The sequence below is a fragment of the Leopardus geoffroyi genome, chromosome E3 (genome assembly GCF_018350155.1).
Source record: "Leopardus geoffroyi isolate Oge1 chromosome E3, O.geoffroyi_Oge1_pat1.0, whole genome shotgun sequence".
Lineage (NCBI taxonomy): Eukaryota > Metazoa > Chordata > Mammalia > Carnivora > Felidae > Leopardus > Leopardus geoffroyi.
The window spans coordinates 38,842,080-38,865,927 of record NC_059340.1 but is presented as its reverse complement, the minus strand read 5'-3'; the positions used below and the strand labels follow the sequence as shown (position 1 = coordinate 38,865,927).

Sequence of the window (23,848 nt, the reverse complement as noted above, 5' to 3'; positions counted from 1 at the left end):
CTGGCTCCTGAAGACTCACCTGGTCAACCAGCAGCTGGGCCAGGTCAGGCTCACTGTCTCTCAGCTGACTGAGTTTCTTGATCAGTGTGTGTCTGCAGCACAGAAAAGACCAGAAGTCAGGTCAGGGCTGGGTGCTGCACAACCAGCACAAGAGCCTCTATATTCTGAGGACTTTTCTGGGAGGTTGGGGTTACCGAAACAGTCAAAAAGACGCATGGTGGACGGTCCAGTCTAAGAAAAAAGGCACAAAATGACGGATTTCCGAGGACAGAAACACTACCAACAGGAATTTAAAATATTTTATTAGTTTAGGTATAAAAGCAATCTTAGAAACTCATAAGCATAGAAGAACAGCCAGGAGACGTGGCGCAGATGTGAAAGCACATTGTAAGGCTCCAGGAACTGGACCGCTGGCTCTAGAACACGAAAGGGCAACCGTGGACAACATCTACACAACTTGATGCACACGTGGGGACATGAGGGCAGCCAGTACTTGACAGAGACAGCATTAAGAGGGCAATAGGTAGGGTCACTGGCCAGCCACCCAGAACACAACTGGATTTCTTATACCAAACATTGACAGGGAAAAAGAGAAAGATTTCTGAAGCAAAATGCAAAACACACAAGTCAAAAAGAAGAAAATGATCACTACAACTCCCTAGGAAGTCTACTGTTTTCTACATAGAAAAAAAAAATGCCATAAACTTACACTATCTGATCTTTTTCCTAAGATAACCTCCATCAAAATGGTAATTTTTCAAATGGCCAGAGTTGAGACCTTTGGTACGGGGCGCCTAAGTGACTGACTTCAACTCAGGTCATGATCTCACACAATGAGTTTGAGCTCTGTGTCAGGCTCTGTGTCTTGCCCTCTCAAAAATAATTAAAACGTTCACATTTAAATTTTTTTTTATTTTTATTTTTGAGAGACACAGAAGTGGGGAGGGGCAGAGACAAAAGGAGACAGAATGCAAAGCAGGCTCCAGGCTCTGAGCTGTCAGCACAGAGCCTGATGCAGGGCTCGAACCCACAAGCAGTGAGATCATGACCTGAGCCAAAGTTGACGTTTAACCGACTGAGCCACCCAGGCGCCCCTAAAACGTTACATTTTTTTTAAGTTTGTTCAAACTGAAGGCATTGGGGAAAGTTTGTCTAACTGCTACGGGGTACAGGGCAGTCACAGTCTAAAAATTCACCTGGACGTCGCTCTGAGACTTAGCAATCCGCTTTGCTCACGGCACCGGTACGGTAGGAAACCCTTATAAGAAAGCCACCAGCCAATCTGCATGCACGACAGGTGCAGGCCAACTCTGGGAAAACACGACCTAAGGGGGGCCGTGCTGGGTACTAGGGAAATTTCACTATGGATTCCTTTGGTTCTTTAGAATTCTGAACCCAGTGCACAGATGAACAATTTTCAAAACCAACTAAAATTTAAAAATCGCCTGGCAGTAAGAACGAGCCCTGCATACAGCTCTCCCACAGAACTACTTGTGTGCCAGCATTAGGTAGAGGCTGGGGTCAGCCTCTCCGACAGGCGCCCACAGCTGAAGCCTTGTGTGCCCCCGAGACAGAGGCCACACGCACACACTGGTGCGGCTCCCGTTGCCGCCTGACCAGCCGCGAGCCGCGTCAGCGCCCTCACCCGATTCCAGGTGTAGTCACTTGGCTCAGAAAGTACAATAGGAGCCTCTGCCCTCTCCCCAGCAGTCTAGACAAAACGTATGCTTATAAAACATACGTACATAACATACATATAAAACAAGCATTAAAAAGGATATGATAAAGTGAGTCATAATGCAAAACAGACACAAAAGTACAAGGCCAGAGTCCAGAAGAAAATATGCCAAATGGGCTATAGTAACTGTGGTTGAGGACAAGACGAGGGATGCTTACTTTTTGCTATTTCGTAACATATTTGGTAACCTGTTGATAGAATTTCATTTAAAAGTTATTACTGTAGGGGCGCCTGGGTGGCTCAGTTGAGCGTCCAACACTGGATTTGGGCTCAGGACACCATCCCCAGGGTCATGGGATTGAGCCCTGCGTCGGGCTCCAGGCTCCGCACAGAGATGGTCTCTCTCTGCCCCTCTCCCCTGCTGACACTCTCTCAAGAGAAAACAAAAAAGGACAGTCTTAGAAGGCATGTCACGAGAAAGCCAAGCCAAAGGATGGTCAATGCAGGGCCCTGGGGACTCCCGTGCTATGCAAGCAGCGCTCACGTCCTCGTCCAGGTGAGGGTAGCCGGGCCGTGAGCCAGATGGGGACAAGGGGGACAAGAGTGTTCACAGCAACCTGTTGCCACCAGCCCCCGAACGGAAACTACCCCAAAACAGCCTAACGGTGCTAAGGCAGACTCCTGTTTCTCAGCTACAAACACAAACCCGAGCCACCCTCCACACGGACTGTCTCGTGCCGAGTCGAGGAAGCAGGACTTTAAAAACACACTCAAGGATTCCACACACGTCAAAGTTCAAAACTGACAACACAGAGCTGCTTCACGGATGCGTGAATAGACAGTAGAACCACGGTGAGGTGAGGAAATGACTACTCCTGCAGCGAGGGCTCTGGTGACCTCTGAGGACAGGGACAGACTCTAGTGGGAAACGGGGGCATCTGAATGAAGGCCAACAAGGTGGTTTTTTAGGACCTTGTGGGGGATAGTTTAATAGTCCTCAAACCATGTAAGCCTTATGCCCTCCTGAGGTGTCGTAAACGAAGGTAGCGCACAAACCCACTCACACACACGACGTGGCAGGTCGGAAACGCGTGCCCGGGGCCCGGGCCGGGAGCCGGCGGCCCTACCTGGGGTTGATCTCCAGTGTGGGCTGCAGGACCTGAGCGCGCTCCTCCTGGGTCTTGGCCAGCTGCTGCATGCGCAGGAAGTGCCGGGCGGCCCCCATCTCCAGCACGGTGATCATGGCAGGGTGGGTGTCCAGTCGGAGAGTCACCTACGAGCCAGGCCAGGGACCAGAGGTGAGGGAAGAGCTGGAGGCGGGGGCCCCTGGGCTGCAGGGTCTGGGCCATTCATGAAGCTTCGCCAGGTGACACACACAATGCAGGTCTCCAGGGACACCCCTCCCTTGCACTCACGAGAAGGGAGTCTGAGCTGCCACCACACGAAGTTCCTGGAACACATCCCGATCGTGGACTCCCTCCTCCTCTATCCCCCACCCCCCAAAACTACTGGTCTCTAACGTGTCCGTTGCCGTCCCAGGTCCATCTGGCCTGGGTTAACTAACCTCTGCTGCACGGGGGCCATGGCCGGGTCCCACAGCGGCCAAGGACCCCGCAAGCCAGCTGCTCCCCTGCCCAAGGCCCCAGACTCTCCAGGACGTCCTCCCTTAATCCTGCCCATCCTCCCTCTGTCCTGCCTGTCCCAATGGCCTGAGCCCCCTTCCCACGGCTCCCACGGGCCTGGATTTCATCCACTACACCTGCCACCGAACGTTCGAGATCCTGCTCCCTGTGGGCCTCTCCCTTGCCACCCAGAGGCTCTGGGCCTGCAGACTCAGGCCAGACTTCTTGGCCTGCTGGACCCATGGCACGGCAATGGAAAACCTGTGCCGGGATTCAAATCCAGCTCCCGGACTGCGAGCTGTGATGTGGGGAAGTGTTCCACCTCATCTCCTTCGTGGGTCAAATGCACTCATTCTACTTAGCTTGGAGGTCACCCTGTGACCTCGGAGGTCATGCTGTGCATGACATAGCACATGTCACAAAGAGAAATCCTGGCTGTGCGCCTTGGCTCTCAATGCTCACTGCCCGGAAGCCACACAGGTCCCAGATGCCACCTCTTACAGAGGTGCCTCCTCTGCTCTTGGCTGTTCCCACCCTGCACACCTTTAGCGCCACGCCTGGAGGTGTCCCTGTGCCAGTGACTTCACGCTGAACACCTGTCTTCCGGCTACCATGGCCTTCTCTTGTAGGTCCGAGCTGGACTGCTCGGTTGCCAGCTGCTCTGGACAGAACTTATGTGACTTGTGCGTTTCTGCCCAGAGCCGCACATACACAGTCCCCGGGGCCTGAGTTGGCTTGTGCTCCGTATCTGGCCTCGGCATCAGAATTGGCCTTTCTGTTCCTGACGCCAAGAGGGACTAACTTGCCTCGCCCTCTCGAGCCAGACCAGGCTGGCCCCCTGGAATGGATCAGGGAGTGAAGAGAAATAGGCAGATGCCGAGCTCCCAAGACCGTGAGACGGTAAGAGAAACAAAGACTACGCTTAGGTAGACTCCATGACTCACCGGGGATCACACACGCGTAGGGCACACACCGCCTTGGCGCCAACAGCTGGAAGCTTCACCTGAGAAGGATGCTCGGCCCAGGACCCTCAGTCGGGACCCCAACCAGGCTGTTCGCCGCGGGACTCCCCCAGCCACGAGGCTGGATGTCGTGAGCACCGATTTGATGTACGAACCCTTCTCTGTTCTTCTCTACGCTCTCCCCCTCTTTATGTTACTCTAATGGTTTGATTCCGTGTGTTCCCTTTCCTTTATAATTAAAACTCCTCCACGGAACGGAAGTACGGCTCCTGTGAATTACGATTCAGAACACCAGCTCGCTGAGACCCACCCAGACCCCTAAGAACCTGAGTTGGGCAGTCAGCTCCCCGTGTCCTCGGCCACCACAGCGCCTCGGGGACAGCCAGCTGGGGACCTCCCCCCGCCCGTTCTCTGCTTCCACCTGCTCTACAGAGTGGCACACGTACGCCCCTGGGCACTGGCGCGCGTGCACACACAGGCGCAGCAGCAACGCGCCGGTCTCCCCCTCAGATCACGACCATGGGGAAGACACCCACAGGGCCGGCAGCCGTGCGGTCCCGGAGGCCCATGGCGGCCGGGTGGCAGTCCGTCTCCAGAAGGCCTCACCTTCACGTTGGTGACACGTGATCCCAGCGCATTTCTCATCCAGGCCATCAGGTCCTCCGTCTCCTTCTCGGACAGGCGGTCACTGGCTACAGGAGGGTAGATGGGAGCGGGCTCAGAGCCGCCCACCCCAGGGCATCCCAGGGGGCCTAAAATGCTGATGCCTCAATACCGGGTTTCAACAAGGCTCCCTCCGCCCCTGTCGGCCACTGCCGCAGAGACAGAGGCTTCCCGAAAGGACTTCATCTAAAAGTAAGCAGATTAAATTGGATCCCAAAAAGGACACTTTGGGGACACCTGGCTGCCTGAGTCCGTGGAGCATTCAACTCTTGATCTCAGGATCAGGAGTTCAAGCCCTATGCTGGGTGTGGAGCTTAAATTAAATTAAATTAAATTAAATTAAATTAAATTAAATAAACAGACAGACAGACAGACATTTTTGGTTGCCTGAGGCCCATACAATTTTGTGAGAGCTTTAAAAAGAATCTCTAGGGGCGCCTGGGTGGCTCAGTCGGTTAAGCGTCTGGACTCTCGATTTTGGCTCAGATCATGATTCTGCAGTTTGGGGGATCAAGCCCCACATCAGGCTCTATGCTGACAGCACAGAGCCTGCTTGGGATTCTCTCTCTACCCCTCCCCTGCTCACTCTCTCAAAATAAATAAAATAGACATTAAAAAAAAAAAAAAGACCACTTCTGATTCTGTTGGAAGCCAAGCTGGAGGGAGCACTCAGACCCCCAGGATCTAAACAAAAATGTTTCCCATTCATCATGAAGATGGTCCCCAACAGCTTCCTCTGTGCAGGCTGGGGACCCCAGATACACATGAGAAGAGAAAAAACTCCATATGAACCCAGCACTACAAGATGGAAGAGGCCGTCTTAGCCTCCTCTGCACCCCCAGGCCACCACCCACACCTGGGCCCAGAGAGAAGGGGAGCGAGCCTACCCGGGGACCCGTCCTCCAACTTCTCCTCCTTATAGTGATCAACAACGATGTCCGTCTCCACAGAGATCAGCTTCTTCTTGTCAAACTCGCGAAGGTGTAGCAAAGTCAGTTCATCGAACTGCTCGTAGCAGAAGAGAACCTGCGAGAGCCCAAGAGCACTGGCGTCGGGCCTGGAGAAGTCTGCCCGCAACAGGACAGAGCAGAGCGTGAGGCCAGGGCCGGGTCCTATGTCTGGAAAGGCCATACTGGGGTCCGGGGGCTTCCTCAGCCTCATGGATACAGTGGTTCACCAGATGGTCCCGAGGGGGCCCTAGCAGTAGGAGTAGTAGTAGGAGTGGTGACTACGGAGGAGCCCCGTGTCACCTCCCAGAGACACACAGACTAACGGCAGCCTGGCTGGGCCTCAGGACCCCTGGACATCAGCTGCCTCACGCGGCTTGGCTCTCCCGAGCACGTTCGGCCACTGTCTGGGGCTCAGACCCTGTTTATCCCGTCTGGACCCCAAGCCGTGGCCCACTCACCTCCATGTTTTTCTGCTTCATGGCCTCATAGTAGGGTGAATGCTCGGCCAGGTGCCGGCTGGGGGCGCACAGGTAGTAGATGGTGCGGGTGCCAGCCCGCATGCGGCCGGCATAGTCCGAGAGGCTGGTCAGCTGCCCAGGAGGCAGTGCCGAGGACTCGTACCGTAGCAGCTTTGCAATATCCTCCTGCAGACAAAGGCCAGGTCACTCTCGTTCTAGGTCCTCGTTCTGAAAGCCTCCCAGCTGCCTTCCACAGGCTTTGGAAGCCTATGGCTACGGGGAGGAAGAGCTCTGGCCGGCCTCACCCCTGGCTGCCGGGCCCAAGGACGGCACTCGGCCCCTGGGGGGCTGAGGGGACTCCGAAGGTATCCGTCGGGTCCCACATCAAATGTTCGGGGGACCCCGGAGAGAACCTTCACCCTAGCTGGTCCGGGGCCCCGTGGAGAAGGGCTTTCTGGTACACCTGTCCTAGACCACTGGTATACTGCCACTGTCCGTGGCAGAGACCTTCCCAGATCCAGCATCCTCTGTCCGTCCCCGCCTCCTGGGCACGTGGATGAGATGTGGAGACTGCATTCCTAGCCTTCCTCACGGCAAGGACTAGCGCCGGCCCGTGGGGCACAAATGACAGTGAGCACGTATTTAAGGGGGAGCCAGTCCTCCTCCATCCGGGCAGCTGAAGGTCAGTGTGCCCGCTGGTGTCATATCCTTGATGTGGGAGCTGCCTGCCGATGGTGGAGCAGTGGCCCCAAGCTGGGGCCTGGGTCCACAATGCCACCAGCCAGCATGTGACTTGAGACCTCAACTCTGTCTTATCTCTACCAGTGACTTCTCCCTGATCATCCGGCACAGACATGTGGGGCGGGGGGGTGTACAGAAGAACAGGGTGGAAGAGCAGACAGCCTGTGCCTAGAGCTGCTGGAGTCTGCCACCAACAAGAAGGGCTGAGAAGAGGCTGTGGCGGCCTCAGCACGCCAGGGCCCTAGGTCCACCTCCCACGACCTGAAGAACCTCCTGGGGGATCCCAGATGCTCGGTCACCTCCTCCTTCCTCACTGCTAAAGATGAAATCTCGACCCTCGGAGTGACTGCTTAATGGGGCACAGGTGTCTTTTTGGGGAGACGAGAATTTTCTGAAGCTAGACGGTCGTGGGTGCACAACTTGCGAATGTATGAAGGGCCACTGAATTGTTCACTTTGAAAGTGTGAATTTTACAGTATACGAATTACGTGGCAATTTAAAATTGGCCAAAAAATGTTTATGGAATGACTGTATTTTTTAATATTTACTTATTTTTGGACGAAAGTCCCAAATGTAAGACAGTAAACCAACAAAATCCTAGAGGAGACAACAGGCAGCAACCTCTTTGCCCCTGGCCGCACCAAGTTCTTACTAGACCGGTCTCCGGAGGCAAGAGAAACAAAAGCAAAAATGAGCTATTGGGACCTCATGAAGATAAAAATATTCCTAAAGCAAAAGAAACGATCAGCAAAACTAAAAGGCAACCGCCGGAATGGGAGAAGACATCTGCAAATGACATGCAGGATAAAAAGCTATTATTCAAAATCTATAAAGAACTTATCAAACTCAACCGCCCCAAAACAAATAATCCAGTGAAGAAATGGACAGAAGACATGAACAGTTTCTCCAAAGACGACATCCGAGATGGCCACCCGACACATGAAAAAAATACTCAACGCCACCCATCATCAGGGAAATATGAATCAAAACCACAAGGAGATACCACCTCACACCTGTCAAAATGGCTAACATTAACAACTCAGGCAACAAAACATGTTGGCCAGGATGCGGAGAAAGAGGATCTCTTTTGCACTGTTGGTGGGAGTGCAAACTGGGGCAGCCACTCTGGAAAACAGTACGGAGTTCCTCAAAAACTTAAAAACAGAACTACCCTAAGACCCAGCAGTTGCACTACTAGGTATTTATCCAAAGGATACAAAAATGCTGGTTCAAAGGGGCACACGCACCCCAATGTTTGTAGCAGCACTATCAACAATAGCCCAAGTATGGAAAGAGCCCAGATGTCCATCGAATGGCAAATGGACATAGAAGATGTAGTATATATATATGTAAAGGAATATTATTCAGCGATCAAAAAGAATGAAATATTTCCATTTGCAACAAACTGAATGGAACTACAGAGTATTATGCTAAGTGAAATCAATCAGAGAAAGATAAAGATCATAGGATTTCTCGGGGTGCCTGGATGGCTCAGTTGCTTGGGAGTCAGACTCTGGCTCAGGTCATGATCTCACGGTTCGTGGGTTCGAGCCCCACATCGGGCTCTGTGCTGACAGCTCAGAGCCTGGAGCCTGCTTTGGATTCTGTGTCTCCCTCTCTCTCTGCCCCTCTCCCACTCATGCTCTGTCTGTGCCTCATAAAAAAAAAAGATCATATGATTTCACTCATATGTGGAATTTAAGAAACAAAACAGATGAACATGGGAGAAGGCAAGGAAAAATAAGATAAAAACAGGGAGGCAAACCATAAAAGACTCTTATATACAGAAAATGAACTGGGGTTGCTGGAGGGAAGAGGGTGGGAGAGGGGCTAAATGGGTGATGGGCACTGAAGACGGCACTTGTTGGGATGGGCACCTGGGTGTTGTATGTAAGTGATGAATCAGTAAACTACTCCTGAACTCATTACTACGCTATGTTAACAGGCCTGGATTTAAATTTAAAAAATATGTATATTTACTCATTTCTGAGTCAGAGAAAAAGAGACCACACGTGCCTGCACGACCAGGGTGCAGTGCAGAGCCTAATGCAGGGCTCAAACTCACGAATGGTGAGATCATGACCTGAGCCGAAGTCGGACAATTAACCAGTTGGGCCACCCAGGTGCCTGATGATCGTATCATTTTTAAGTATTTGAACTCTGGCCCCAGAGGCACCACATGGAAGGATTTCCGCCAGGGGCACATGGGTGGCTCAGTCTGTTAAGCGTCTAATCCTTGACTTCAGCTCAGGTCATGGTCTCGAAGTTCATGGGTGGGAGCCCCGGGTCGGGCTCTGCACTGACAGCAACAGCAAGGAGCCTGCTTGGGATATTCTGTCACACTCTCACTCTCTCTCTCTCTCTCTCTCTCTCTCTCTCTCTCTCTCTCTCTCTGCCCCTCCCCTGCTTGCACATACACATGTATGTGCTCTCTCTCAAAATAAACAAACATTAAAAAAAGAAAAGGATTTCCACTAGTCACCCAGAGAACATGCCTTTCCCACCCCAGGAACCAGGCACCTTGCCCCGTCCCCTGCCTTTAGTGATCTCCTGAGCACCCCGAATGCTGGTGGGAGGAGACAGCGCACACCCACCTCCTTCCGGCATCAGGCGGGGAAGAGCTTGGTGCCGTGGGACATGGTAAGGAGGCTCCAGGATGTGGCGCCAGGCCTGCTGCATCCAACAGAGGCCTGGAGGCCAAACACTGCCTTGACTGATCCCTGCAAAGTGCCCGGCTATGCCACGGTCACGTCCCAGGAAGTTCAGATTTCTGGCCTCCACCAGATTCCTCCACAGCCCACGGCAGCCCAGAGAAAGGCCCAGAAACAAAGACCCTACCTTGACCTCTTGTTCAGCAGTGGTCACGATGCCCTCCCTCATGAATAAGCCATAATCTTCAAAAAACTTGGCATATTTTTCAGGGTCTTTTTTACTCTGGTCAACGAAGAATTTTATCAGCCTCTGCTGTAGAAGGTCCCGGAGTTTCCTACAGAACAGAAACGCGTCTACCATCAACAAACAACTTTCATGAAAGGCGAAAGGCAGAAGCGTATGAAAAACGTTCATCCCCACTAATGACCAAAGAAGCAGAAGCAATACACTATTTTGGTGAAACTAAAAAAACGTGAAGCAAAAAGGGGACCCCTGACAAAGCCCAGCTGGGGAGACACCCCTAGTAGCAGGAATGCGAACCGACTCCCCGCCCCGCCCCCCGCCACCCTTGTGGATGACCACAGCCTGGGATCCAATCGCAGATTACACTTCAGGAAACCAGAGTCGGCAAGCTTTATGGACCAGGCATCACACCGTGGCGCACAGGACAGAAGGCAACTGTGAACAGCCCCGGGCTGAACGCTAAAGAACAGGCTGAGCATAAAAAGCAGGAGGGCCATTAAACGTCACCTCCTCTAATGATCCGTCATGACATCAAAAAATGGTCCACTGAAATGGAAAGAAACACCAGAAAAATCCCAACGTGGATAAATCACAGCAAACAGTGTGTACGTGTGTGCAAAGACCTACAGTTGCTTTCTGTGCACTGGAACTCTGCGCTTAGGAGCAAGGCGGTATACACAGCACGTGCACTGCCAACGTGGGTTTATACAGACACGCTATGTGCACACGCACACGCACACACCAGTTTTATAAAACTTGGATTTCTTGGGGAACAGGGTGTTTACTGCGGCATTTCACAGTGGTGTGAAATTACGAGCAACTTCATGAGTGAAATTAAGGGTATTCTTATTTTTGGGCACCCGGGCTAAGTGATTAAGCATCTGGCTTCAGCTCAGGTCATGATCTCACGGTCTGTGAGGTGGGAGTCCCATATCGGGTGAGCCCGTACCCCGCCTTAGGGTGAGTCCTGCTTCTCTCTCTCTCTCTGTCCCGCCTGGGACTGCTGCTTGTGGCATTCTCTCTCTGTCCCTCGCTCACTTGCGCATGCTCTCACTGTCTCAATAACAGAAGAGCATAATTATTTCCTTATTATTTTGCCTTTCTTTAAAAACCAGTGAGATTACAGTGTATTTCTGTAATAATCCAGGGCGGGAGATCAACAGTTTCCTATTCATCTAAGCTTTCCTCTCTGCTCCATCCTGAACAACTCAGACCTCCAACCACGGGGCAGGATGGGACAGCACCCGCACCTGGGCTGGGGCAGCCACAGAAGCTGGGACAGGACGCACCAACATGAGGGGGGGCAGTGGCCATGGCCGACCCATTCTCTGGCGGGGTCGGGAGCAGACATGGGCAGGGACAAGACCAGGACGTCCCAGTGGTGCCAGCTGGTATTTGGGAGGCTCAGCAGACATACGAACACGTACTAATACAGAAGTACAGACGCCCATCAACACACGCAGACTTCACACATTCCTCAGCTCTGACTGCTAAGAGGGCCTGGGAGGAGGGACACCCCAACAGCAGTGGCGTCCCCAGGGCGCAGACCCTGACTTCTCAGTACCGTTCTCTGTTCAGAGGAACCAGGGCTCCTCAAAGGAATAAGCAATTCCAGGGGGGTCAGGACAAGACGCAGGCAGAACACAAGGTGAGCCTGGACCATCTCGTGCCCAAAGCGAGGAGGCAGAAAGTAAGGTGGGGGCGGGTGACAGGCACAGGCGCGGGCTCCCTCCGCTGGCCCGACCCGGGACGGTCTTGGCATCAAGATCCATGATGAAAGTAACAGATCACAACCCGATGAGTAAAATGGGAAATCGGCTCCCGCACACGAACACACCCTACACTGAACACGCGGGCCGACACCACCCCCGCCAGTGACAAAGGGGGAAAGTAACTGCACACGGAGAGGCTGGCAGACACCCCCTCAGCCAAGTGCTACGAGCACCTCGCCAGGAACGGACTACTCACAAGTGAGGGCCCGCTTGCCAGGCTGCGGTCACTGCTCTTCCTGCACCCGATGCAGGTGTACCCGCTGGCCGGCACGACCTAACTCACGGTTTCTGCAACCGTGACCTGGGGCCCTAGTGGTGCCCCCGCAAAAGACTACATGGGCCACACAGGAAAGGCTCCGAACAGTCCCGGGGGAGAATCTGCACTTGGGAACAGGAGCCGCTGCTACAATCGGGACAGGGAGCAGAGAAATGGAGCCACCTCAGCACAGAGGGATTCCACAGCGACCTCTCCACAAGAGGATCACCTGCACACCAATACGCCAGATCTCTCCTGGCTCTGTGGTTGTTCTCTGCCTCCTCCAGCTCAGATGCAGCACGCCTGGGGTCTCCCCTGTCACGGCCACCAAGGGAGGGCACGTGTCCCCCAACACACGGCCCCCCGGGCCAAGTCCCGCGGCAGGGCCGCTCTCTGCTCCCCGCCCCTTGGAAGCCGCCGGGGCCCCTCGGGGGTCAAGGTGAGCACGCTGAGGGGGCTGCGTCTCCCGCAGGCGCCCGCCCTGCCCCTTCCTCGGCAGCTTACCTGATGAGCGCGCTCTCTTGGAGGAGCTCCCGACTGAGGTTCAGGGGGACGTCCTCACTGTCCACCACGCCTGAAGGAGACACAGGCCCATCAGGACCGTCCCCGGGCCCGCGCTCTGCCCGGCCCTCACTGCACACCCCTCCGCCTCCCTGCCAGGCCTTCCCTTCCCCCTCCCAACCTGACACCAAGTCCAACCATGCGTGTGTGACAGCAAACTGGCGAAGGACAGCGTGGGGAGACTCACTGGGGCACCAGATGCCGGCCCCTCCGAGTCCTGCTGATGCCCCAGAGCTCGTGCACACAGCCCAAGTCGTGGCAACGTGACCAGAAGAAAGCTGGTGAGGCCAGGGGGCCTCTGCTGGGGGAACAGTTGCTGAGATTTCAGGATCGGTTTGACACTCTAAAGACCACTTCTGGATTTTGTGTTCACAGCCCTAAGTATACTGTGGACATTCTGCACGTCGTGTGCTAAGGTGATACGAAGGTTTAGGTGCTGAATTCTTTTTAAAACTATAATCTCGCTCGGGGAGCCTGGGTGGCTCAGTGAGTTAAGCGTCCGACTTCAGCTCAGGTCTTGACCTCACAGTTCATGAGTTCGAGCCCCACATCGGGCTCTGTGCTGACAGCCCAGAGCCTGGAACCAGCTTCAGATTCTGTCTCCCTTTCTCTCTGCCCCTTGCCCATTCTCACTCTGTCTCTCTCTCTCTCTCTCTCAAAAATGAACATTAAACCTGAAACTCATGGGGTGCCTGGATGGCTCACTCAGTTAAGTGTTCGACTCGTTTTCAGCTCTAGTCATGATCTCAAGGTCGTGAGATCAAGCCTCACATCGGGGTCCACTGGGCATGGAGCCTTCTCAGGATTCTCTTTCTCTCTGCCCCTCCCCTGCTCATGCTGTCTCTCAAAATAAACTTAAAAGAAAAAGGGGAGGGGGCGCCTGGGTGGCTCAGGTCACGATCTCACAGTCTGTGACTTTGAGCCCCAGATGACTCTGTGCTGACAGCTTAGAGCCTGGAGCCTGCTTTGGATTCTATGTCTGTCTGTTTGTCTGTCTCCCCCACTTCCCCACACACTCTCCAAAAAATAAACATTAAAAAACAAAACAAAACACAATAAAAAACACCTGAAACTTACAAGAATTCAAATAAACGTGTTCTGTCACTCTGCCCCACCCCAACCAAGACATGGTGGTTGCAGAGGGGAAGAAGCTTCCTGGGTGGAGCTAAGCAGCTTCCCACGGCCGCCCTGGGTCTGCCCAGCTACCCCAGCCTGTCGCCGTGGCTGCCCACCGCGACCCGGTGCTCAGGGCAGACAAGCACTCTCTGCTGAGGTCGGCACCCCAGGCCACGCACGGGGAGCCACTCGGTCCCGGGGCTGCGGGGCCTCGACTCACACGACAGACATGGGCATCTGCGCTGTACCTCGAACGAAGCGCAGCCACTTGGGCAGGATGTCGGTGGCCTTGGTCTGGATGAGGACCTTGCGGCTGTACAGCGCAATGCTGGAGCCCATCTCCCGGCTCACGTCAAACATGGATGGTTTCTGGGGACAAGGAAACAGCAGTGTTAGGGACCCACGAGGAGGCAGAACCCACGATGTCATGTGGGAGCACGAAGGACAACTCAGAGCCACCCCTTCTTTTTTTTTTTTTTTTTTTTAATTTTTTTTTCAACGTTTATTTATTTTTGGGACAGAGAGAGACAGAGCATGAACGGGGGAGGGGCAGAGAGAGAGGGAGACACAGAATCGGAGACAGGCTCCAGGCTCTGAGCCATCAGCCCAGAGCCTGACGCGGGGCTCGAACTCACGGACCGCGAGATCGTGACCTGGCTGAAGTCGGACGCTTAACCGACTGCGCCACCCAGGCGCCCCCAGAGCCACCCCTTCTTAAGGAGGCCTGTGCCAGGAGCTGCGGGGGGACACGTGGTGACTCAGAGGAAGAGCCTAGGGAGGACCCCGACGGGCCCTCGGCAGGGGGAGCAGGGCACGGGACTTCCGTGGGCAGCCGCTGCCCCCCACCTCTTCCCCCTGAAGGACATAAAAAGCAACAACCAGCATGTCCCTGTGAACAGAGCCAACATGCTAGGGGTCAGGGGCCAGCAAACAATAGCCACAGACTAAACCCAGCTCAACACCTGGTTTGTGCAGCCCCAGAGCAGCTTTTCCATTTTTAAATGGTTGAGAACGAAAGCAGAACGAGACTATCTCATGATATGTGAAAAATACACGAAATCCGAACTGTAGGGTCTATCAAGTTTCCCGGAACACAGCCGGGCTCGCGAGCGGTTCCTGGGGGCAGCGCTCCAGGCCACGTGGGGCCTGTGAAGCCCAAACTAGTCACAACCATCTGCCGACCTCTGCTCTAAAGCAGTATTTTGGGGCCTACATCCCGCACGCACACCACACTGGGATCCTGCTAATATGGAGGCTCCATTCAGGAGGTGCTGGCGGGGCTGAGATCTACACTCCCCAAAACCCCAGGACATGCTGGGGCTGCTGGTCTGTGGAACTCAGCACCGAATCTCACAGTGCTTTCCCAAGTGGGTAGCCCTGGGACCTATGGGGGCTGCCATCAAAAACACCAGGAACTTCTTCCAACCCCCGAGCAGGTCTCCCTGTTTACAGGATTCATCAGAGCCTTCACCAGGCTACTGCGAGCCAGGGGGTTTAAGGGCCAAGCGCAAGCACAGACTGCCCACCAAGTCATCAGAGCGCCATGGCGCCCCTGCCCTGCGGGCCTCCCCCGGGCCCCTCGCCCAACGGTTCTGTTCCACCAAGACAGCATGCGCAACACCCCTCCCCCTGCGCTCATCCATCCGGAGGCGGGGGCTCTGCTTTTACTCTGATGCTGCCAAGTTAGTTTTTGTGATGCCTGTGATCTGTCCCCTTCAGGGAAAGTGCCAGCGCTGCTGAGAAATGCGGTCACCTTGGGCGGTGCCCCCACCCCAGGGAGCAGCAGACAAGCACTCGCAGCGCTGCCCCGAACTCGCCGGCCTCACCATTTCTGGCACATAGAAGATGCTGCGGATGTTGAGAGGCGCGTCCGTCCTGTAGTGCAGGGTGTAGCGGGGCCTGTCATGGGCCTGAGCGACATAGCGGTAGAACTCCTCGTGCTGCCACTCGCCCACGTCCTTGGGGTCCATCATCCAGACCGCCTGGAAGTGGACAGTCACAGGGATGCGGCATCTAAGATACAGCCTCCCAACGACCACACAGAGCTGGGCAGCTGGAGCCTGTGGACCCAGGACGAGCCAAGGACCAGCCCTGTGGGACAGACAGTGTGGGGAGGGGGGCTGTCCCACAAAGACACACAAAAGGTTCTAGAACGAGTGTCCCCTCCCCGCTACAGGGTGTCAGGAAGGGCCAGCCCGGAGGACGTGCACGGGCCTGCAGGACGTCACGAACAGATTGAGTAAACGGGCAAAGAAACGTGGCCTGGTCGTGGAACCAGAACCTGGCCGTAAAAAGGAAGGGAGCACCAACACAGGCTCACACGGATGAACCTGGAACCATCGTGATGAGAAGCCAGACACATAAGGCCACAGTGTTTGATTCCACACTGACGTGAAGTTTCCAGAACAGGCACATGAGTGGTTGTTGGGGGCGATGGGAGGGGATATGGGGAGTCACTGCTAAAGCAGGCAGGTTCCTTTTTGGGGCGAGAATGTTCTAAAACGGGACTGTGGCGATGGTGAGTGCACCAAGGACCAACGAACTGCACAGTGTGAGCTATACCCAGGGCACGAGGACGGGGCACAGAAGCGTGGGGATCTCGCCTTCCGCAAGGGACCCCACTGCTGGGACAGGACCACCCAGTCCCAGCTCGGTCCCTCTGGCCCTGAAATGTACCAACCTGTCCCCACAGCCTCCCCTGAGCCCTTCCTGCAGCCCAGGGTCTCACCTGCAAGGTATTAATGCGCCTTCCGTTCAGGTACAAGGGGAAGCTGACAAAGTTACTGTATTTTGTCACTACATCTGGAAGAGACACACACGTGAAACAACAATGAACACAGGGAGCTTCTGGACGCAAAAGCTGTGGAAGTGGATGCAGGGGTGACAGCACGCCCGAGGACTCAGTGTGGCCGTCTCACAGGTGGAAAGCCAGGTCACAGCAGGGACACTGTCCTGCCTGCACAAAGTGAGCAGAACTGCAAGGAAGCAGATAGATGTCTTGAGGCCCAGGCCACCGTGAGACGCCCACACCGTCTTGGCGGCATGAACAGAGTTCACGGGAAGCGCTCGGCACCTCTGATGAGCCGTCAGTCACACACGACGACAAGACCACCGCACAGAAGCCCCCGCTCTGGGTTTCGGTGAGGGGTGAGGGACGCATCGTCCACACAGGCGGAGCACGACCACCGAGGGTGGAAGACGGAACAAAACCTGACCGCGCCGGTGGGCCTGGCTTCTGGTCCCACACGGAGCCACAGGGGCTCTGTCCCAGGCGGGCCTGGGCTGCCAACCCCGGAAGCGCCCTAAGCCTGCCGCGCACGCGTCACAGTGGCCCAGACACCCACTCACCTCGAACCCGGGCCTCGCTGGCGAACTCTGTGCTGTCTGACTTGAGGTGGATGATGATTTTGGTCCCAGTTCTCACTCCCGAGGCTTCAGCGATTTCAAACACCCCGGAGCTAAGATGTGGGAAAGGGAAAGCCAATCGCACAAAGCAAAGCTGATGAGTCCTCCACCTGGGACCGTCGTTGCCCAGAAAGACAAGCTTGGGTGCCACCGTTTCTGAGCCCATCGTGTCTCCTCCAGGGAGGGAGGCTGCCGGGGTGGGGTGTGGGATGTGGGGCTGGGGCGTGGGGCTCTCCCGATCACAGGCGCCCCCTCCTGGTGTTTAGGGTCACCCGAAGTGACCCCACTGCTGCCATGCGACACTGGGTGGAAAGGGCAGATGCACGGAGACGTGTGTGAACTGCCGGTTTCTGAACCTCTGGCAGAGGCCGGGCGGAGAAACTGTTTCCCAGGTACAAAAGGAGGGGATGCGCCCCCCAAAGGCGCCCTGTCCCTATCCTGGCCCGCTTCCTCTGAACATCACCTTGGCGGGAGGCACACAGGAGCCTCAGCTGTGACTGAGGGGGATGGGCTGGGCTCCCATCGGGAGAGCAGGATCCGGAAACAAAGATCTGGGGCTACTGAAGTACACGCTTCCGGGGGCACCTGGGGGGCTCAGTCGGTTAAGCCTCCAACTTGGGCTCAGGTCACGATCTCACGGTTCGTGAATCTGAGCCCCACGTCAGGCTCTGTGCTGACAGCTCAGAGCCTGGAGCTTCAGATTCTGTGTCTTCCTCTCTCTGCCCTTCCCGAGCTTGTATTCTCTCTCTGTGGCTCAAAAATCAATAAACATTAAAAAAAAAAAAATGAAGTACACGCTTCCGTTTGGCCAAGATGCCGTTCTCCTCCAACAGTCTCGAGGTTCTCCTGGACCCTCCAGCTAACGGCCCCCGTGCGGGCCGGCAAACAAGCAAGCAACTAAGAGGCAGCTCCTGGGGCCTGAGTGGCACAGGAGGGGCGGGCAGGCCCGGGAGCCAAACCCGGGAGTCCGAGGCGGGAAGCACTCAGGAACGGGCTCCTGCGCGACCAAGTCCAGCAAGGCTGGCTGGTCCCGAGGCCAAGCTGGTGACAGGCCGCCCTCTGAAACCACACACCACAGGGGACACCCACATGCCACAGGCCATCTGCAAGGGAAGGAGGAACCAGCTCCCCAAAGCCTGAGGTTCGGGCTTCATAAAAAAGCCCACGAAGGCCCACTGGCATTTTGGTAAGAGACTCTAACTTCCCAAGGGAAGTGGTAACACTTTAGCCGTGTGCCTAAGTGCACCTCAATGCACGCGCCTGGGGCGGCCCCGTGTGTGACACGAGGCCTGCTCTCACTTACTCACCCATCTGAGAGCCACTGGTAACCAGGGCTGCCCGGGTCCGCGGAGCGGGAATACACCTCCACTCTGTCAGCCACCATGAAAGCCGAGTAGAAACCCACTCCGAACTGGCCGATGATCTTGCTGCTGGCCTCCGCCTGGCTCTGCAGCGCCTCCAGAAAGGCCTGTGGTGGCGAAGTCTGGTCAGAGGGAGGGTGCCCCCTCCCCAGAGAGAAGAGACGTTTGCGAAGCCCTGTGTCCTTTCCGGAGTGCAGGCGGAGGTCACACTTAATCCTCAACGCAATCACACCGAGTGGTTTTTCACCCCAGGTCACACACCGTGGGGGAGTGTGGGAAGTGACGGCTGAGGGACCCCAGATGGGCTGTGGGATGCTGAGTCCGTGTCTAACTCAGAACCACAGGCCTGCCTGTCGGCTGCGGGCCTCACTCCTCGGGTGCAGGGGCGGCGGTGGTCTGAGTGAGTGGAGCACAGAAAGCAGTGGCCCCTGGAGTTCGGGATGTGGGGAGACGCCCCGGATGTGCCTTCCGCGTGTCTCCCAGATTCTAAGCTTCATGCGGAAACAGTACACACCAAATACAGATTTTGATACAGTACCAGAAGGCACTAGATTTTTAGAACTCACGTTATCAACGTTCCTAAGATTAAAAATAAAGTACAACAGGGGGGCCTAGGCAGCTCAGCCAGTTGAGCGTCTGCCTTCCACTCGGGTCATGATCTCACGGTCTGTGGGTTCGAGCCCCATGTCGGCCTCTGGGCTGACAGCTCAGAGCCTGGAGCCTGCTTCGGATTCTGTGTCTCCCTCTCTGCCCCGCCCCCGCTCATTGTTTCTGTTTCTCTCTTTCAAAAATAAACACTAAAAATAAAGTAAAACGCACACACTCATCACCAGAATCACGTCTGTGGAGGAAGTGTTCCACGATAGCTGTGGACCACATTTGGCTGTCGGACACTTGAAATGGGGCTACTGCACCCGAGAAATGAAGTTTTATATCACGTTTAATTGAAATCCAAACAACCATGTGTAGCCAGTGGCTACCATATGTGAGGGCACAGACTTTCCTTGACAGGGACGGACGTAACCAAAGATGTAATGCGGACCGGGGCGGGGGGCGGGTGGTGGGGGGTGGTTGGCGAGTAACGGTTATGGTAACGTTTCTTAAAAGTAGAATTTCTGCAAATCACCTTGGACCAACAATTAAACTATTTCAAGCAGTTTCGTAAAGGACTATTTTAGGCACCACTTAGGCCCACAAGACAAACAAAAAGCATTTAGTCGCCAAGGAGAGGTACACAGGCAGCTGACGGCCACCTCACCCTGGTCGCAGGCTGGCAGAGGCCCCGTGACCGCCCGCCCGCCTGTCCCCACAGAGGGGCCATGAAGGGCTGCCTGCCCACAGACGGGACTACTGTGAACGGTGCTGACAGGCAGGAGAGGAAGGACGCCACCTCTGCCGGGCCTTCTGCCTCGAGCTGAGGGAGCTCAAGCAATCGCTGAGCAAGGATTTGGAGAAAAGCAGGAGGCACAACGGTGCTTTCCAGACTCCGACAGACAGGCTTTGAGCCTGGGGTCGGCCGATTTCTAGCTACGGGCAAAGTACTTATTTTCCACCTCTTCATCAACAAAAAAGAGAAACCACCTCAAAGGTCCCCGTGATGGCAAGGAAATCACGTCCTAGTGTTCCCACAGCGCCAGCACAGAGCTCGCACCTGAGAACATTCCTGCTGAAGCTGGCGTCCTACCCTCTCTGGTCGGAGCTGCCTGGACGAAAGACCCTGGAGCCCTGAGCGGGGCGGCGGCTGCAGCACCCAAGGATGGGGCCATGGGGGCTTACCTTTGACCCCGACCTGGCAATTGTTCCCAGGTTGGACACCAGCTCCTCCTGTGTCATCCCGATGCCAGTGTCCTGAGGAGAGAGGCACGCTAAGCTCCGGGCTACCAGCACGTGGGGAGTGGGGACAGCCCGCCCCAGGGGCAAGAAGCATCAATTACAGCTGCCAGCGAGGACCCAGAGAAGTCACACCCCACACGTCATCAGAGAGATTAATTCTAGTCACATGGGCCAGGCTACACTAGAACACTCCCCACTAGCAGACACACACAGACCAAAGAGACAGAGTCCAGAAACACAGCTGCACAGACTGTGGTACTTGATTTTTAACAAAGGTTCCAAGATAATTCGGTGGGGGAAAGGAAAGCAGACAGCGCTGAAACCAGGCAGCCACGGGCACTCGACCCTGGCCCTCCCCTGACACCACACCCCAAACAGACTGCAGACCCAGAGCAGGAGCGAAGACTGCAGAACTTCTAGAAAAAAGCACAAGGGAAAATCTCTGACCGTGGAAGAGGCAGAGATTTCTGAGGCTACCGAAAGGACAAAACAGGGAACAAAAAGGTGATAAACTGGACTTCATTACAATTTGCTTTACAAAAATCACCTCTAAGAAAACAAAAGGGCAAGCCACAGAATGGGAAAAGGGTGTCTGCAAAGCGCGTATCTGATGTGGAGCTTCCATCCAGAATATATGAAGAACTCTTACGACTCAACAGAAAAAAACAACTTGACTAAAAACGAACCAAAAATCTGGACACAGGAATATACAGAAATGGCAAAGAGACACGAGAAGATGCTCAGCGTTAACCCTGAATCATCAGGGAAATGCAAATTAACCACAATGGGACTCACAGCTCATCCACTATGACGGCTAAAATTTAATGGGGCGCCTGGGTGGCGCAGTCGGTTAAGCGTCCGACTTCAGCCAGGTCACGATCTCATGGTCCGTGAGTTCGAGCCCCGCGTCGGGCTCTGGGCTGATGGCTCAGAGCCTGGAGCCTGTTTCCGATTCTGTGTCTCCCTCTCTCTCTGCCCCTCCCCCGTTCATGCTCTGTCTCTCTCTGTCCCAAAAATAAATAAACGTTGAAAAAAAAAAAAAAAGGTATATTTAAATAAAATTTAAAAGGCTGACAATAACAGGTGTCAGCAGGGATGTGTGGAAGCTAGACTTCCCCTGGACATACGCCCCTAATACGAATGCAAACCAGGAGACCACTTTGGGGAAGTCAAAGTTAAACACACACTCACCCAGCAGACCCACTCCGACATAACTCACCCAAGAGACATGAAAACATGTGTCCACAGCAGCTTTACCTCTAACACCCCCAAAATGGAAACGACCCAAGTGCCCATCGAGTGGTGAGTGGGGAATGAACCGTGATACGGGCACGGAGCAGAATACTTCTCCGGGTAAAACCAAACAAGCTACTGCTACGTGCTGCACTATGGATGCGTCTCAAAGCACTGTGCTAAGTGAAAGAGGTGAGACTCAATCTCTGTTCATATGGAATTCTAGAAAACACAAAGCCAAAGGGACAGAGAGCAGATCAGCGGTTGACAGGGACCACCGGGAAGGGAGAAGGAAATCATGATGGAACCGTGGTTCCATGGATGTGTACACTTGAACCTGGTGAACTTTACCGTACGTGAGTCTGTCCTCGAGAAAGCTTCTTTAAACAACAGCAGCAAAGTAGGCGCACACACGTGGAACAGAGGGAGTGAGTGAGCAAGAGAGCCCAAGGCACGTGCTCCAGCACAGTCCTGAGCGGCCAAACCAAGCTCACTGGGTGGAGGCAGGAAGTCCCCGTCAGACACGTCCGCTCGGACCCCACGGGAGCGCGTCCTTTGGCCTCGCAGACACCTCCCGCACTTCCAGCCATCACCCCAGGACCCTGAAAGCAGCCGTCTCGGCAATATTACGTCCCTCACGCCCTCTGTCTGATAAGCCCCCCACTTTTGCCTTTCTTTCTGACCTGAACATATTCAAAAGGCCACAAGAGCCAAAAGTATTACTTCATCTAAAGCAAGACTGTTAATCCAAATGGCAGGCTGCAATTAAAAATAGTACCACAGGGGGCGCCAGGGGGCTCACTCGGTTGGGCGTGGGGGCTTCTGATTTCAGCTCAGATCATGAGCTCAGTCAGGGTCGTTGTTGGGTTCTGAGCTGAGCATGGAGCCTGCCTGGGATTCTTTCTCTCCCTCTGCCCCTCTCTGTCTCACACACACATTCTCTCTCTCTCTCAAAAGAAAAAAAAGTACCACAGAATACATAACAACAGAGGGGAACTTGCATTACGAGAGAAAAAGCACAGTTAAAAATGTAAAAAGTACATAGGAAATACATGTATGGTTTAAAAATGTTTAGACATGTAAGTAAATGCAGACCCCAAAAACCTAAATTGATATATGCCACAATGGTAACAGTGCTTAGCCTCGAATGATGGGGTGATTTGAAATTTGCTTCTGTTCGGCTTATCTGCGTCTTCCACATTTTCTACACTGAACGAGCATTATTTTTACACTACATGAAAGTAACAGTTAACGATGAAGACAGTCGGCGCATCACTTGGAGCCTAGAGGCGTAACAAAAAGGCAGGACCTGCGCGCACGACAAGCATCAGGGCGCTTCGGAGGGTACCTGGATTGTGACGGTGCCTTTCTCAGCGTCCGTCTGTAAGTGAATCTCCATTTCTGGCAGCGTTTGGCCTTCAGACACCAGCTTGTGCCGCAGCTTTTCCAAGGCGTCGCTCGCGTTGGAGATCAGCTCCCGTATAAACACCTGCGGACACCGAAGGACGATGCCAGCGCCGCAGAAGCTGTGCGGCGTGCGGACCCCAAATGTTCTCAGACACAACTCACTGTCCTCGGGGGCAGGTCACAAAATGACGTAAGGCCCTGACAGCCCTGAGGAGGAAACCCTGACCCTCAAAATCAAGCCCGAAGTCAAGCATCAATCTGTTCCGTCAGCTCAAATTTTAAGAGCCCCGGGTGAGCACTTCTTACTTGACTCCTGACCAGGGATGTCCAAATACCTATCCCCCAACCTGGGTTTCTTCTGACCCTTGAAGAAGGACCCATGGCTTTAAGGAGGGTCGAGCATGTGCGGGGAGGAAGGAGCCCCAGGGCCCAACCACCTGTGTCTAGAAAGCACCTTTGCCTCAAACAGCACTTCCACCTACACAGACACACCTCTGGGTGCCAGGGGGCTACCTGAATACAGTGCGTGACAGAACAAGGCTTGAAAGTATTCCCTAAAAAGTCCCTTTTAACTTTGGAATATCGTGCTCAAAGTTCCCCTTTGCATTGCAGCAATAACGAGCCGGCAGTGGACCGTTTCTCCTCTCCCACACTGCCTGTCACCCCTCACTCCGCTTCATCTCCCTGCCCCCCTCGCCAAAGGGCTGGGGTCTCCCTCCCGCGGCCTCACGACACGACTCCACCACCGCAGAAACGAATCCCAGCAGGGCCCCCGTGCCAGTATCTGGAAGGGATTCTAAACTATCAGCAAGATCAATTAACCCCCAGAGTCAATCTAGCAGGAAGAATCATCTGGGCCTATCTGTCCGTGAAACCCGAATAGATTTTAGTTAAAATCCTCTTACCGGTAGCTAAGATCCGGACCTGTAGAGATT

General features: G+C 54.5%; 1 protein-coding gene across 2 annotated transcripts in view; it reads right to left on the bottom strand.

Moving 5' to 3' along the window:
- Positions 1-23,848, bottom strand: part of TRAP1 (TNF receptor associated protein 1) — a 48,996-nt gene that overhangs the window by 349 nt on the left and 24,799 nt on the right. For both annotated transcript variants that reach the window (XM_045461443.1, XM_045461441.1), the window contains 14 exons: positions 22,855-22,995; positions 20,217-20,288; positions 18,387-18,547; positions 17,023-17,132; positions 16,403-16,476; positions 15,501-15,656; positions 13,923-14,043; positions 12,502-12,571; positions 9,913-10,060; positions 6,334-6,519; positions 5,813-5,951; positions 4,869-4,954; positions 2,806-2,951; positions 20-92 (listed from right to left, as the gene is read on the bottom strand). In XM_045461443.1, the coding sequence (XP_045317399.1) occupies positions 20-92; positions 2,806-2,951; positions 4,869-4,954; positions 5,813-5,951; positions 6,334-6,519; positions 9,913-10,060; positions 12,502-12,571; positions 13,923-14,043; positions 15,501-15,656; positions 16,403-16,476; positions 17,023-17,132; positions 18,387-18,547; positions 20,217-20,288; positions 22,855-22,995 (1,683 nt within the window). The remainder of the gene's footprint in view (positions 1-19; positions 93-2,805; positions 2,952-4,868; positions 4,955-5,812; positions 5,952-6,333; positions 6,520-9,912; positions 10,061-12,501; positions 12,572-13,922; positions 14,044-15,500; positions 15,657-16,402; positions 16,477-17,022; positions 17,133-18,386; positions 18,548-20,216; positions 20,289-22,854; positions 22,996-23,848) is intronic.